The 16,415-nt window shown below is 43.5% G+C and overlaps 1 protein-coding gene across 1 annotated transcript in view; it reads right to left on the bottom strand.

Moving 5' to 3' along the window:
- Positions 1-16,415, bottom strand: part of man1a1 (mannosidase, alpha, class 1A, member 1) — a 168,598-nt gene that overhangs the window by 76,069 nt on the left and 76,114 nt on the right. The window contains exon 4 of the mRNA XM_014205126.3: positions 10,391-10,471. Coding sequence (XP_014060601.1) covers positions 10,391-10,471 — 81 coding nt within the window. The remainder of the gene's footprint in view (positions 1-10,390; positions 10,472-16,415) is intronic.

Below are 16,415 nucleotides of genomic sequence, written 5' to 3'. Positions count from 1 at the left end.
CGGTGGTATGAAATTGTCATTCTGTTTAAACAAAATTATTGGAAAATAAATGTTGGTTCCAAGCCCTGGTTTGAACACAGCACATCGGATTTGGAGTGTTTATGGGATTTGCGGTGAATTGGGCTTGCGAAACGGCCGGGTCTATAAAGGCAGATGGCTTCATTAGCATTGCAGTCATGTCGAGAGGATGAAACAAACTCAACTCCATTGGGTTCCCTCTCACTTCTAACACAGAGAATACATTTGACTAGTCTATGGATTCGATTAAAGGCTCTGACACTTTCTGAGCCTCCCTGTTGCGACTTTCTCCAGGAGGAAGCCACGATGCTCTAAATCACCTCATTAGAGACTGCCACAGCTGACTGGCAGAGTTAACATATGGACCTGCAATCAAGTTTCTGGTTGAAACTCAGAGCTCCTACATCCCCTGTCCCGGACAAGGTTACTGGTTAAGTCCATCACTTCTCAGTTCAGACACAGCCTCACTGCTCTGCTGTTCTCCTGGGCTCTGCGCCCTGTCTAGACAAGACAGAACTGACAGTACTTAAAGGGAGGGGGGGGGGGGGGGGGGGTTCAAGGTACGTGCCAGGATAGAAGGGTGTCTGTAGAGAACATGAGAGAGAGAGAGAGAGAGAGAGAGAGAGAGAGAGAGAGAGAGAGTGATTGGCTTCCAGCAAGACCCTTTCTCCTCTGTCTTAGAATCTCATCGGTTCTCGTGATGGCATATTTCATAACACACAGCCAGACACAGGAAAGTCTCAGGGGTCTGGGACCGTTTACGGCTCTGAAGGATGTCACAACAGAATACGTAACAAAATGTGTAAAACACAAGGGATGTCATTGTACCATTTGCGACACCTGAGGACGCGTAGGCAGGGATGGAATGTTTGGGTGCTAACTGCACACTGAGGCCGACATTGAGATTGCTCACCTCCTGAATGTCAGAAGGAAAACAGTCATGCACTCCCTGTGTGTGTGTGTGTGTTTGTGGAGAGACATTTGTTTGAGAGGACACGTAGGTGTAGGGAGTGGGCGCTGAACCGCAGGACCCAGAGAGAGACAGAGCAGCCGTCTAACAGAGGTACACAAAAGCAGTAGGCAACACAAGATGCCAAACCATACAGCATTCCTTCTCCACATTCTACAGGCATTATACCCCACACATTTCCAGTCAAACTAGAGACTGCTGAATTCATCTCATCATCCACACATTCCTCCCATACAGGAGATGGCAGGTACAGCATTGCAGCCTACTGCAGGTCTTTTTGTGAGTGAGGAAACTATGAAAACCAAGCAATTTGTGGAGTTCACACAATGCCAGCCTCTCATTTGACTGGTTGACCTCTACTGTAAACTCTGAGGATCTTGTCTAATGAGGCTTGTATAGAAGACTTTCTAGTGGAAAGATGAATTCTGCGATCCCCGAGTGTGTGGTTCTAGGCTTCGCTGCTCCAATCTCCCTGACAGGCAACGCAGGCAGGCACCAGGCAGGCACCAGACAGGCAGCACATCTTCTAGGGAGAGAAGAGGGAGCCAGGGCAGGGTAGGAGGCAGAGAGTAGAGGAGAGAAAAGGCCAGACCTCAGGGCCAGGAAATGCCAGTCCAGCAGGCAGCAAGGCCAAATTACTTAACACACCAAGAGCAAAACTGTCCTATTCACACGATAATGATGCAGCCATTTCTTGCTGGGTCATCAAAGCCCATAGGATGTTACGCCGTATTAAGCATAGAGTAAAAATGTGAGCAGGAGTCATGAATTCATTTAACCCCCAGGCGTGCTCACACTCCAACGGACAGGAACATATGGCACAATGGTTATGACTTTCAATGGTACACAAGTGTGACCATAGAGATCCTATTCAATTACAATTCCTAATTCTAAGAGTGTGACATGGTAACCGTTTAATTGCTTTGATTTAGTGCTTTGCATTTCTGCACTCTCAACTCCCACTCCAATGCAGCATCCTATGATCCCTGAGAGTCTGTTGAGATCTACCAGGTGTGAGACTACCACACAAACGGGACGCAGCACTACAGAAGTTGTCAGGCAAGCACAGAACAATTAGCTTGCCTACAAAACATAAAAACACACTTTTTGTAGTGTGGTGGGTTCTAAATGATGCCATATGGCAGTTGTTCTGTTGTGTGATGCTTCACAGTGAAAACCTTCCCAGTGGAAACACAGAGTAACTTCATGTGGTTCCAATGAAGATATTAATTGGTGCCACCTTGAGCGCCGTTCTCACAGATTGCAAGGAACCTCCAGGCACCCCAGCTGGGGATGTACGTTCATTGAGATGCATAGTAACATATGGCAAATATAAGTTTGACTTATGTTCATAGGGGTAGATACAGTACGTATCAAACAAGCAATTTCCATTACTGCAAAGAACATAACTGTATGCTGCTGTTCATATCACCTTCATTTGCTTATTTAAAGGATATTAAGCTTCACACAACATGTTTCCTATATAGGCTATCAGAAGTTTGCCTATCTTTGGATTAAAGAGCGAAAATTCAATTTCTCATTCCATTTTATCGCCGAAGAATATTCTTCAGTGTGTTTTACACTGAAAAAAGCCATATAGATCAGAGAGAAAATCTAGACCACTAGAAGATAAGCACCGGGTAAGAAAACAACCAAGAGGAAATCACAGGAAAACAAAAAGGGTCCAGTCTCACTTCTCTGAGTCAAGTGACCAAAGCCAGAGGGAAGACTAACAGGCTGAGTGACAGCACTTACCCTTCCAGGCTACAACTTTATTTCCATCTCGAGACTTAGTCACCAACTGTAAAAGGTGAAACATATCCCATCCAAGATGGCACTCTAAAACACTGGCCCAGCCATCATTAACAAGGTAGACGACGCCCTCTCTCTCCTACATGTTGTGGCTTAATGAGAGCAAACAGAGTGGTTTCTGTAAGAGCCGATGTCTTGTGACAGAAACAAATGGCTGTGGACCCTTGGCTATGATTAATATCCCCCCTGTCGCGCCCCATCCGCCAGCCATAAACAAGTCAGATGTACTTTTTAATCATACCAGCCAAAACAGCAATAAACAGTGGTAACGAGCCTTCAGCCCACCGCTTGCTAATGAGTTGTGATTTACATGCAAATAGAGGAATGTCGTCTGAGAAAACAACGGGAGCGAATGGGGCTGGGGTCTGGTGATAGTGAGTCACTGGAGAATCGCAGTTTGAAATGATTCATTGACCTGTTCGCTTGTCATGGGGGGGGGGGGACTTCGTATCTCGACAGATGTAGAAAAAAAATGAAGGTGCACAAAATGTCTGTCTCTGAGAGACGGAGATTGCATGAAGACTGCATTAGCATTTCACTGGGGAAAGAAACAACATACAGATGAAAATATTGCCTGAACTGAAATTCTTGATTCAACAACAGTCCCTCATGACTTTGTCCTTCCTTGCCGGAGATGACCTTTGCCTACTAATCTACTTTCCCTGACTGTGCTCAAAAAGTTGGCAACACTGTGTTTTGATCCCATCACGGTTGTATAACAAAATTGGAATGGATGACAGTGTTTTCGGCTTGACTGACAAGAGAGGATACAGGACGTGGCAGGTGCAGGGAAAATGTATGTTTCCTTGTCTGAGACTCTGCTTTAATAGATGGCCAGCAGTAAACCATGTTTCCCAAACAACCCTCACAACCATAAACAGGGTTTGCTGCTTGATGACAGAGCAAACAGGCTGAGAGCGGCTGCGGGGCTGGTGTGGTTCCATGCCAGCTCTATATGGTAGCTAGCGCTTCCTGCTTGGTGGCCACACTGGCGTTTTGCCTACAGCCCGTTGGAGAAGGAGAAAAATAGGAGTGGGCTTCATCACCCGTGGCACACCTAAAACCTTGTGTTCAGACAGAGGGAGAAGGTCCACTCCAATGCTGACCTTGGGTCTCAGCTGCTGGGAAGCTTTGTTCCACTGGACTAATTCTCCCTCACACAAAACCAGGAGACAAACAGACAACCAATGGATTTTATTTTCCTTCTCATTTAAAAGTAAAATCCACGCGGTGGGAAAACTATTCTGGGCAGATGCTAAAACTCAAAGCTCAGTGGATGAGTGAGTGACTTACAGATGCAGTGTCTGTGTGCTCATCCCTTTGACAATGGAACACACTCTTTGAAGTATCTTGTCCACCCATTTTGTTGATCATCTCCATAGCAACATGTAGAAACCAAAACCTGAGGCTGATATCTTCAGTTGGACTGTAGCCTAAGCTCTGTCAAGCTATATAACAAAACATAAGAAAAGGACGAGACACCTACGGTGACATTGTTCAAACCTTGTTTGATGTGAAAGCGCACACACTTTTCCCTACACCATCAGCCAGCGCCTGCAGAGCTTATGGCCTTGGGTTCCTCTCTGGCAGTGGTTGGGCTCTGGGTACACCACTTGCAGAGTACTGTCGGAAATGACTCATTACAGAGAGTTACAAAAGGACCACTGCTAGTCACACAATGTGACTGAACAGAGAACAGATAAAAAGACTGCAGTGGCCAGGCTTAGTAGCTAAATCGTTGGCTAAGGAGAGTAGCTAGCTCCTGTACACAAACAGGCAGGTTGGTTCCCTGTTTCTTAATCTTAGGCAGCATATGAGATCCAGGCTAAATTGCATCTAGAACGGAGAGGGAGATATCCAACAGGCAGCTTCCATGTATCTGGGAGAGGCTCCACAGCCAGGGCTGTCTGTGCTCCAGCAAAGCCCTGCCAGACTCCCTACAGACCCAGCCCTGATCATCTGTGACCGGCAGACAGACAGACACTGGGCCTATTTCAACAGCAGCACACTGAGAATCACACTGTTTAAATAGCACTGCTAGCTCTACAATACATCTGCATACAATATTTGTCTAATGCCTCAGACATAGCACAGCCTAATGCACCCCCTGCCATGAAATGACTGGCAAAATGTTTTAGGCGGGTTTCACAAAGAGGTATTTAACTTAGTTCCCCGGATCTCTGAATGATTTAGTTGTACGCGATATTCCTTCCACTGACATTGTAAAACATTCACATTGTGGGGTACTCAGTGCTCACTTTAACCCTTACAGTCTGAATACCCATGGAGCATGGGAGGTACATGTAAGGTACACTGGTCCACTAGTGAGGGAGCAATTTTACCCCAAGAACCTTCTCCTTGAAAAAAAAAAAATCTGATTTACATATGATCCAAGATAACCAAAAGCTCCCCAGTGTAAGATTGTCACAGTAATCAGGTAAGAGTGTGGATGAGTGTTTGTGCTGTCCTTAATCTCTGAGTGGATATTAAAACCTCTGGGGTCCATCCAGCCCATTCATTCCTGATTCCCGTCGGTCGGTTATGTAAAATTACTTATGGCTCCCGCTCAATATCTGATCCATTGAGACGTTAAGTGCTTTGCTCTGACAGGTCGGCATGTCCCGCTCAGCAACACGTCAGAGATGGAAAACTGGCCAGCCATAAATAACACTGTGCCTAAATCAGCCCTGTATTAATCCCATCCATTACTCATAGTAGGAAAAACAACCAAGGTCTAAATCAGAGGTGACCTGGGGCTAGGTGGCCTTCACTTCAGCACAACTTATGAATGGTTAACAATTCCACTGCATCAATAGCTCATTTCAGAAGGACCTGGTATAATTGATATGGCAGTACATTAAGCTGTCTGCGATGCAGACGAAGGCCACTCCCACTCAGAAGAACAATGAGCGAATCAGGAGGAGAGGCTCTTTATGGCTCCTTCACCATGATGATGATCAAGTGTCTGTTCGGCTCCTCCTATCGGGCGTCTCAGGGCTGGCTAACAAACAAGGACAGGCCTGATCAGTATGCAGGGCTGGGGCTGTCCTGCCGTGCATCTGTGTAGTTTTACACATACAAAATGTCAAAGGGTCCAGCCTGCTTTGAGATCCAGCCAAGCGAAAGGCACAGGGGCCGGGGAGAGATCTTATAGCCTGGCACAGGGGCCAGGGAGAGATCTCAGAGCCTGCCTCCCAGGCCCCATCTCCCCTCCCACCCACTACCGGGCCTCATGCATGTGCCTCAGCCTCCATTGTCTTGCTCCAGGCAGCTTAAATTGGGTCGGGTATACATAACAGACTCCCTTTACCTTCTCCTGCAGGACTTGGGAGGAGCTCCCTGGACTCAGGTTCTGAAGGCTCACATCAAATGGGTCCGCCTCTCTTAGAGGATGAAAGAGTGAACAGAGCAAAGTGCGCTCAGTTTTAGAGAGGAGAAAACAGATCCAATCTGCTGGGAGTGACACCGCCTCACTGTACAGATTAGAGGTCGACCGATTAATCGGAATGGCCGATTAACTAGGGCCGATTTCAAGTTTTCATAACAATCGGAAATCGGTATTTTTGGACACCGATTTGGCACCGTTTTTTCTTTTACACCTTTATTTAACTAGGCAAGTCAGTTAAGAACACATTCTTATTTTCAATGACGGCCTAGGAACGGTGGGTTAACTGCCTTGTTCAGGAGCAGAACGACAGATTTTTACCTTGTCAGCTCGGGGATTCAATCTTGCAACCTTACGGTTAACTAGTCCCACGCTCTAACCACCTGCTTTACATTGCACTCCACGAGGAGCCTGCCTGTTACGCGAATGCACTAAGAAGCCAAGGTAAGTTGCTAGCTAGCATTAAACTTATCTTATAAAAAAACAATCAATCATAATCACTAGTTAACTACACATGGTTGATGATATTACTAGTTTATCTAGCCTGTCCTGCGTTGCATATAATCGCTTAGGTACACGTTGCTCCAACGTGTACCTAACCATAAACATCAATGCCTTTCTTAAAATCAATACACAAGTATATATTTTTAAACCTGCATATTTAGTTAATATTGCCTGCGAAACATGAATTTCTTTTAACTAGGGAAAATGTGTCACTTCTCTTGCAACTCTGGCTATATGCAGCAGTTTGGGCCGCCTGGCTCGGTGCGAACTGTGAAGACTATTTCTTCCTAACAAAGACAGCCGACTTCGCCAAACGGGGGATGATTAAACAAAAGCGCATTTGCGAGAAAAAAAAAAAATTGTTGCACAAATGTACCTAACCATAAACATCAATGCCTTTCTTAAAATTAATACACAGAAGTATATATTTTTAAACCTGCATATTTAGCTAAAAGAAATCCAGGTTAGCAGGCAATATTAACCAGGTGAAATTGTGTCACTTCTTTTGCGTTCATTGCACGCAGAGTCAGGGTATATGCAACAGTTTGGGCCGCCTGGCTCGTTGCACTAATTTGCCAGAATGCTACGTAATTATGACATAACATTGAAGGTTGTGCAATGTAACAGGAATATTTAGACTTATGGATGCCACCCGGCTCGTAAGCATTCATTCAAACAGCACTGTCGTGCGTTTTGCCAGCAGCTCTTCGCAATGCTTCAAGCATTGCGCTGTTTATGACTTCAAGCTTATCAACTCCTGAGATTAGGCTGGTGTAACCCATGTGAAATGGCTAGCTAGTTAGTGGGTGCGCGCTAATAGCATTTCAAACGTCACTGAGGGTGGCTGTTGTCGATGTGTTCCTGGTTCGAGCCCAGGTAGGAGCGAGAAGAGGGACGGAAGCTATACTGTTACACTGGCAATACTAAAGTGCCTATAAGAACATCCAATAGTCAAAGATATATGAAATACAAATTCTATAGAGAGAAATAGTCCTATAATAACTACAACCTAAAACTTCTTATCTGGGAATATTGAAGACTCACGTTAAAAGGAACCACCAGCTTTCATATGTTCTCATGTTCTGAGCAAGGAACTTAAACGTTAGCTTTCTTACATGGCACATATTGCACTTTTTCTTTCTTCTCCAACACTTTGTTTTTGCATTATTTAAACCAAATTGAACATGTTTCATTATTTATTTGAGGCTAAATTGATTTTATTGATGTATTATATTAAGTTAAAATTTGTTAATTCAGTATTGTTGTAATTGTCATTATTACAAATAAATAAATGTAAAAAATAAAATCGGCGTTGAAAAATCCTAAATCGGTCCTCCTCTAGTACAGATATTGAAATACAACAAGGGAGAATGAAGGGGAGTTCACTACAACACACATGGTACACTTGTTATGTTTGTCAATGACAACATTTCCCAGTGCTGCACTCAAGGATATTATTTTCTACAGTGTTTTGGAGATAATGGGAATTGATTTATACAGTGAGGTAATTCAAACACCCTATTCCCTGTGTAAATCCCTGTAGACTAAGCAATGTCCAGGCTAAGCTGCGGAGCACTACAAAACAGCATTATGCCACACTTATCACGTGTGGTTATGATGAAAAACGGCATGGGTCAAGCTTCCCAATACAAGAACCACAAAAAAGGTGTTGCTTTCAACCACAAACCTGTACAACCTGTAGCCTTACCGCATGATGCGTCACTAGAGTACTGGCAATTTCCCTGGCGTTCATTCATCTGCAAATAAAATACCATGAACTGCCTGGTACATCTACCTACTGTTAGCCCTTTTAGTCCTGTGGATATCTGCCTCGGGATATAGTGCCTCTTACAGAGAGGATTTTAACATAATAAATACACTGGGAACAAAATAAAAGGATTACATAGTCACTCTCCAAACCATAAAATAATAAACCTGCAAATCCGGCGGATACCATTGTAGTTGCTTCTGTGAACCCCTCTCCCCTGTCCCTGTCACTGCTGCTTAACGGTGTGACTTGCCTCTCCTCAACCTCATCTCATCTACATTTTACAGTCCAGAAATACCATTAATATGAATGGGAGCAAAAATTACAATGAGATTTTCACACACAGCATGCAATGCAATGCAATGCCTTTCCAGCTTTTGTGTGCAAGTCTTTCCATGTTGTTTTGTATTCATTAATACAGGGAATTTCCATAGCAATCCAATATGCCAGCTTATTTTATTTTTTACAGTGCATGCTATACGGTGATGAAAAATTCCCCCAGTGTCTCTCCCCGCGTGTCAGAACAAAATGATGGTAAGCACGACAAAGGCATGCACAACTTCTGACACTTCCTGTAGGAAAATAACACTCAAAACCCTGGCTGCTTCTGGGGTGTGTCAGCAGAAAGAACTTCGAGAAGCCTCGTGTTAAAAGGTAAAGCATTACTGTCAACCTCACTCTCCAATAATTCAAATTGCATAAACACTCAAGAGGACCTCTTTCCTACCGTTTTACCTTAATTGGAGGAAAATTATATTAAATGAGATAATTGCTCTGAAATAATTGGCAATGTTTGATAAATAGAATCCTTCAGAATGATGCATGGCTTCATAATCTAAACGTAGTCCTGCGACATGTGCGGGGAAGTACGCTCTCCATTTCATTAAAAACCTCTTGCATGTGAAAATGTGTAAGAGGCCAAAATAATTTCCGTTCAGAACGCCAACTGAGTTTCCAGCCTCTGTAATCCTCGACTTACTTGATAATAAGGCTGAGCGTTCACAGTAATTGGTGTGACGCTGAGAGGAAACAAAGATCAACTTCTCCTTTTGCTTCCGTTTCTTTCAGATTCCCTTTAGAAATTTTAAGAAGCTCATCGAACTTCTAAATGGATTCCTCCCACTCTGGTATTGCTACTGTCCTTCTGTTTATGAGAGCCACTTAGCTTGGAACCAAGGTTCAGTAGTTCCCTGAAACCCTACTGAAATGGGGAGATAAAAAGCATAGATCTTCTGGTCGGAAAAGTCCTCCTGCCTGCTAAAATTCAACTGGAGGAGTCATTACACGCACTTTGCGAAAAACAGGTTGGCTTTTAAAACAGGTTTTATTGGGCCCATTTGGTGTTATCTATGACTATCTTATCTTCAAGTCAGTCAGAGCAGGTAATTATTTCTCTTCATGCAGGCAGAGGTTTTTAGAGGGCTGATAGTACTCAACAGTTGAATGGGAAAACGGGTTTGGTCCCAAAGAGATAGTTTCCTGACAATGTGAGAGAACTGCAGTCCCACACAAATCCCAGAGTTGGCAGGCAGAAGGAGCCTTCCTCTCAGAAGAGATTAGCTAAACCCCTGATATATTTTCATAGCTCTACATCTCCCTGAAGGACTGCCCTGCACTCAAGAGATTGGCGGGCAGTAAAGCGCTCACCTCTTTCACAGTTCAACGTTCAGCAACTTTGGAACAACGCTGTTCCAACATGGCTGCAATAAGATTTTTTAACGCCTCGCATCACTCTAAACTGAGGGGAAATGGTTGTTCAACTATTGGCGGCTACCTCCATGTAATTACCTCAGCTAACATGGTCTCTATCAAACTGGGGTCAAATGGAATGAACTAGGTCCTCTTCTCCTCATCACATGCATCAGACCTTGTCCAGTTGTAGCGTTCAGAGTTCTGGGCAGCAGCATCAGCATTTTCACAGTTAGGTACATACCTCTTTGCCGGAGAGGTAATAGGCGGAGAGCAGTCCTCCGACAAACCGGATGTTCACTTCAAAGACTGAGACCTCAGCATTCTGCAGAGAGAACAAACAAATACAGTGAGAGAGAGATAAGAGAGGGAGAGCGAGAGACGGATGGGAGCAGAGAGAGAGAGAGAGAGAGAGAGAAAAGGATTCATGATTAGGAGTATTCAACCTGCTGAGTCACCATGCAGCAGCTGGCAGGAATATCCTCACATCACACACCGAACGTAAAGACCGACAGGCAGACAACGCTGTGGGCAACACCTGAAGACACACCGAGGTATCAAAACCCTTAGGCCACGCCTCCATACCTCAGAGAAGACATCTGAGTAGACCACTTAATACCACAAAACATTTGACCATTTCTATTGAGATGTGTGATCCACTAATGTGTGATCCACTAATGTATTCCCATGGTAAAGACAGAAAACAGAGAGAGGGGCTGTCAGAGAACGGACTTCCACGGAGCTCGCACAGCACCGAGGCTAACCAACTCTGGAAGAAGGTATCTATAATTGAGAAAATAGCCACCCTGCAATTTAAGTGTCATTTCGTCGTAAGGTCAAGCTGGGAAGCATGAGTCGCAACCGACAAACATGAACCAATAAGAAGTGATGAGATGCCTTCCTGACAATCCCATCAGGCCAAAACACAGATCTGCACTCAGCCCATTTCCCTCCGAAGGGCCCCAGGCTTTGTTTTCTCCATTATTATAGCCAGACTTATTACCCATATCCATTCCTCATGTAGATTTTCATTACTCTGAAAAGAAGCATGTGGAGCCCATTCATCCAGAATAAAGTCCTAGAGGCCTACAGTACTTTTAGTACTGATAAATGGTTTTGATAACCTCATCCTAACCTCGAGCCCTTTGCTTTATATGATAGATCAAAATGGTAGATCATGTAGAGTGGTCTTAAAATATTTATGTTAATCTAATATTACTATGTGCATATTCCTTGAGGTTTTAGTGAGAGGAAAAGTTTGTTATTGCCTGTACTTTGAGTGGACCACATTTTAAAAACTGTGCATGGGGGAGGGGGGCATTGTCCATTGTTACATGGGATTTAACTGAATGAGAAACACTTGTTCCTGGTAATGGTGGTGGTGGGCTATAAATAACCTCATTATGGTTTCAGTAATTATACCAAATAACAAGTAAATATCAGTAGCTAAAACTTTTTGTTGTTGTCCTCATTTCCAGATATAAGCAATTATTTTATATTTGAGAGGGAAATGTTAAACTTTGGCTTTTGTTTCTTGTAGACTATTTGTTTGGGACAAAACGGCAGATGAGGGAATAAACATTTGTTTATGTCTTTTTTCATAGATGTTCTCAATACGAAGGCTTCTCTGTACTATGACACTTTGTATTTGACTAACAATTTCTACATGAGTAAACTAATCTGGTGCGGAGAGATACAGTTCTATTATTTAATAGTAGAGAATGCGCGGCAGGCAGGCAAACAAGATCGTTTAACGCCGGCCGTCTGACTAACTTCTAATTAAAATAAATGTATTTAGTCCTGCAAACCTGCAGACTGTGAAATCCAAATTTGTAATATTTCTGCTAGCATTATCAATGGTGTGTTAATGACTTCAAATTATGACAGATGGCAGTTGTTCAAATGGGGAAGGCATTTTGTATTCATGGAAATGTACTGTTTTTTGCCTGACTGTGGACAGAAGGATTTGGCACACCTTATTAACTGTTGAGGAGGGGTTGAACTCTTCTGAGGTATCCTGAGGACACTGCTGTAGCTACTAGGTAGGTACTGTAGCGTAGGTGCTTTCCTCTCAGAGAGGATTACTTCTGTTATGAGGACAGCCATTATCATGAGGCCCTGTCTCTCACCCACATCAAGACATCAGAGGGCTGTTCTGTCCTTCAGTCAAGAACTTCATTGAGGCCAAAGCGTCAAGAGGATTTCATTGAGCGTCTTCTGCACTGCACTCAGTGTTCAATTGCACTTACTGCCAGGGTTAGAAAATAAAGTGGCATTAGAGCAAATACGTTTTGTGGATACTAATGAGGTACAAAAAAATGTGATTACGTATTGCAGACATTAAATGGTGCAAATTCTGTAAAAGGGGTCAAATCTAGAGCGCCGAAATAACTTAAACTGACGACAGCCTCAATGTATTCAGGCCAGATGTTACAGGTTGCACAATTTGAATTTACATTAATATTTACATGAAACACAGTCTCTCACACGGTATCGTGGGGTGAGTCATTGCTGAATTCCCTAATGTATGAAGTCCTCCTGCTGCTGTTTTAGTAAAAATGCAAAGTCTTTCAAGTTGTATTAGTTGTAAGTACGGGATACACATTGTATACATCGTCCAACGAATTACTCACTTGCAGGTTCCTTCTCGACAAAGACATTTTAAAAATGCTAAATACGGCCGCTAGAATCTTGACTAAAAACAAACCCAATTGTATTATATTTCTCCAGTGCTAGCCTCTCTGCTGATTTCAAGGTTTTATTGCTAATCTGCAAAGCATTACATGGACTTTCTCCTACCCATCTCTCCGATTTGGTCCTGCCGTACATACAGTGCATTCGGAAAGTATTCAGAGCCCTTGACTTTTTCCACATGTTGTTACGTTACAGCCTTATTCTAAAATTGATAAAATTGTTTATTTTCCTCATCAATCTACACACAATACCCCATAATGGCAAAGCAAAAACATTTACATTACATTTTACATTTTAGTCATTTAGCAGACGCTCTTATCCAGAGCGACTTACAGTAGTGAATGCATACATTTCATTTCATGCATTTTTTCTTTTTTGTACTGGCCCCCCGTGGGAATTGAACCCACAACCCTGGCGTTCCACACACCATGCTGGCGTTGTAAACACCATGCTCTACCAACTGAGCCACAGGGAAGACTACAGGTGTAGAATTTTTGCAAATTTATAAACAAATAAAAAAACTGAAATATCACATTTACATAAGTATTCAGACCCTTTACTCAGTACTTTGTTGAAGCACCTTTGGCAGCGATTACAGTCTCAAGTCTTCTTGGTGTGACTCTACAAGCTTGGCACAACTGTATTTGGATAGCTCTTCTCTGCAGATCCCCTCAAGCTCTGTCAGGTTGGATGGGGAGCATCGCTGCACAGCTAATTCCAGGTCTCTCCAGAGATGTTCGATCGGGTTCAAGTCCGGGCTCTGTTTGGGCCACTCAAGGACATTCAGAGACTTGTCCCCGAAGCCACTCCTGCGTTGTCTTGGCTATGTGCTGAGAGTCGTTGTTCTGTTGAAAGGTGAACCTTGCTCTGGAGCAGGTTTTCATCAAGGTTCTTTCTGTACTTTGTTCCATTCATCTTTCCCTTGATCCTGACTAGTCTCCCTCAACCACTCCCTAGTCATTCAAAGGTTGTCAGAAATGAGTCTTGACCAGGCATCTTGCAACTGGTTTAGGAGCCATCTGTCAGACAGGAAACAATGTGTGCTTTCTGATGGTGTCAAGTCACCTCGATATTACTAAAGGTCTTCCACATTGGGCTGACTTTGGGCCCTTTCCTCTTTATATAAAGAATATTGGTCTATCTGCATAAACCTGTAACATTCAGCTGTATGCTTACATTTTACATTTTAGTCATTTAGCAGACGCTCTTATCCAGAGCGACTTACAGTAGTGAATGCATACATTTCATTTTCATTTCATAATTTTATTTTTTTTTTTTGTACTGGCCCCCCGTATGCTGATGACACCCATGTACGCCATTGCCCATACGACTGACCAGGCTATATTGGAGCTGCAATCTGATTTTGTTGCCTTGCAGAAAGTCCATGATTATTAAAAAAATTGGTACTTAAATGGGGGAAAAACTAAATGATGCCGTTTTATAATTCTTGTAGAAGTATTTCAGATGGTTATACACATTTTTGCATTGGATAGTTCTTTCATCGAGCAGGTTTCCGCCTATAAATATCTTGGCTTTTGGATTGACAAAAATGTGAAAGCTGAGATTTAAAGGAGGCTTATTTTATAGAACTAGATCATGTCTTTCCCTAAACAGCAGGAGGCAGATTGTATAGTCAACTTTCCTGCCAGTTCGTGACTTTGGTGACACCATTTATGGGAATTCAGCAGTCACCACTCCTAAACCTTTTGATGCAGTCTACCATAGTGCCCTTTGCTTTATCACATGTGAGAGTTTTAATATGTGTCACTGCATCCTGTACCAAAATGTTGGCTGATCCTGATTAAAGTCGCGTAGACTTCATTACTCCCTTTTTGTTTACAAAGCTTTACTACACAAGCTTCCGAACTACCTCACTTCACTGTTAAAATAAAAAAAATATGACACCAAACCCGTTCACAGAAATGGTTAACTTTCGAAGTTCCACTAGTATGTACCGATCTAGGTAAATCTGCCTTCAATTTTAGTGCCCCCCATTTTTGGAATAGTCTACAAAACTCTCTACATCTTGACTAACTGGTGCCTCTATGGCAGTTTAGGACTTTAATGTTGAATGACTTTAATGAGATCAATTTGTTGTATTGTTGTCCTCAGGGCACCATTGTAAATGAGACCCATGTCTCGATGGGTTCCCCTGATTAAATAACAGCAAGACAATGTATTCCATTGAGACCATTTCAGCCATTACCGGGGTGTTTGACAGGTCATTACAAACATTTCCGCGGTCGTAACGTTAGCAGGGGAAATAAAAGACAGGCAAAAAGCAAGAGTCGTAGGAGTAAAATGAAAGCAATCAATCCAGCGAGATTTAAGTGGCTTTTGCGCCCCTCAATGGCCGAAAAGGACAGATCCTCAGGTGGGCAGGGCATGTGCGTTGCTATTAATAGGACGCTAAAATAAAAGGCAAGGCCCATCTGAGGGCTCATGGTGTCAGACCGAACCACAGCCCTCAGCCTCCTGACCTACTGAAACCTCTAGTCAGGTCAAATCAAGGGACATCTTCAACCTGAATCGCATGATTTCATAGACCAACTCATCTTAAATTATACTCCCTGTACATGTTGAATGAATGCGCTCCAATTCAACAGAATAATCAGACTACAGGGGAAATGACTGAGATGGGATTGAGAAGTCAGATGGAAAAATGGAATTGCAGAATGTTGTGTAGAGGTTCTAGAGCGGAGGCTACAGTTAGCTGAGCTCCATCACATCACAACGTTGAGAGCAATGTTAGTGAATGACAACAACAATAATACTCCCTGACAGTAAAATCATCAAGGAAGCCCTTGTGTAGACACAAAGAGCAGCAGTGACAACTGACTCCTGGAGATGATGCACGAATGCTCTTTCTAAGCCTGGCCTACACTGCTACACAATAACATGCTGCCACGTCTGTGGATCAGCTGTCAGAGGACCCTTAGAAATTCATCCTCTGATGATGTGCTTTAGTGTGTGTAGGTGTGTGTGTTTGTACAAAAAGGCGGGGGGGGGGGGGGCTCCCTCAAACCTCTGGCTAGAAAATGTCTCTTTATTCCAGCCTCTGAAAGGTTATCTTGCAGGCTGATGTCCAGCAAGGCTGTGCAGTCCATTACACAGCTCCTGCCTGAGGGCTGACAGTGGAGCCGGGGCCCTTCCATAATACATACAGCCATTGCCTTTGTTCATGTACTGGCCTTGCCTTTCACAGCAGCCCGCAACACACAGCTCACCAGATGAAAGATTGCAGCCGGGACAAGGCAGAGGCAAATAAAGATGGGCGCTTGCTCGCTTTCTCTCGCTCTACACCTCTTCCTAGCAGAACTGAGGGGAAAACAAAAGAGTAATCGTCCCTGGCCATTACAGTCCACGCTGGTTGGTATGCTTGCTTTGACCAGACCTGTTTTTGTTCTGACCCTGTCTGTCTACCTGTCATGCTCAGGTAGACACAGGCAGGCAGGAGATGGGGGGACAATGCAAATAGTCTGGGTTAATCAATTGGCTAGATATTTAAGACAAGCGTAATTCCGGTATCCCCACTGCCTTGCCTTGAAAGCTAAACATTAAAACAGACTTTGAGA

The sequence above is a fragment of the Salmo salar genome, chromosome 06 (genome assembly GCF_965601325.2).
Source record: "Salmo salar chromosome 06, fSalSal1, whole genome shotgun sequence".
NCBI classification, from domain to species: Eukaryota; Metazoa; Chordata; class Actinopteri; order Salmoniformes; family Salmonidae; genus Salmo; species Salmo salar.
Note: the sequence above shows the minus strand (reverse complement) of the source record. Positions and strands in the feature narration are given on the sequence as shown.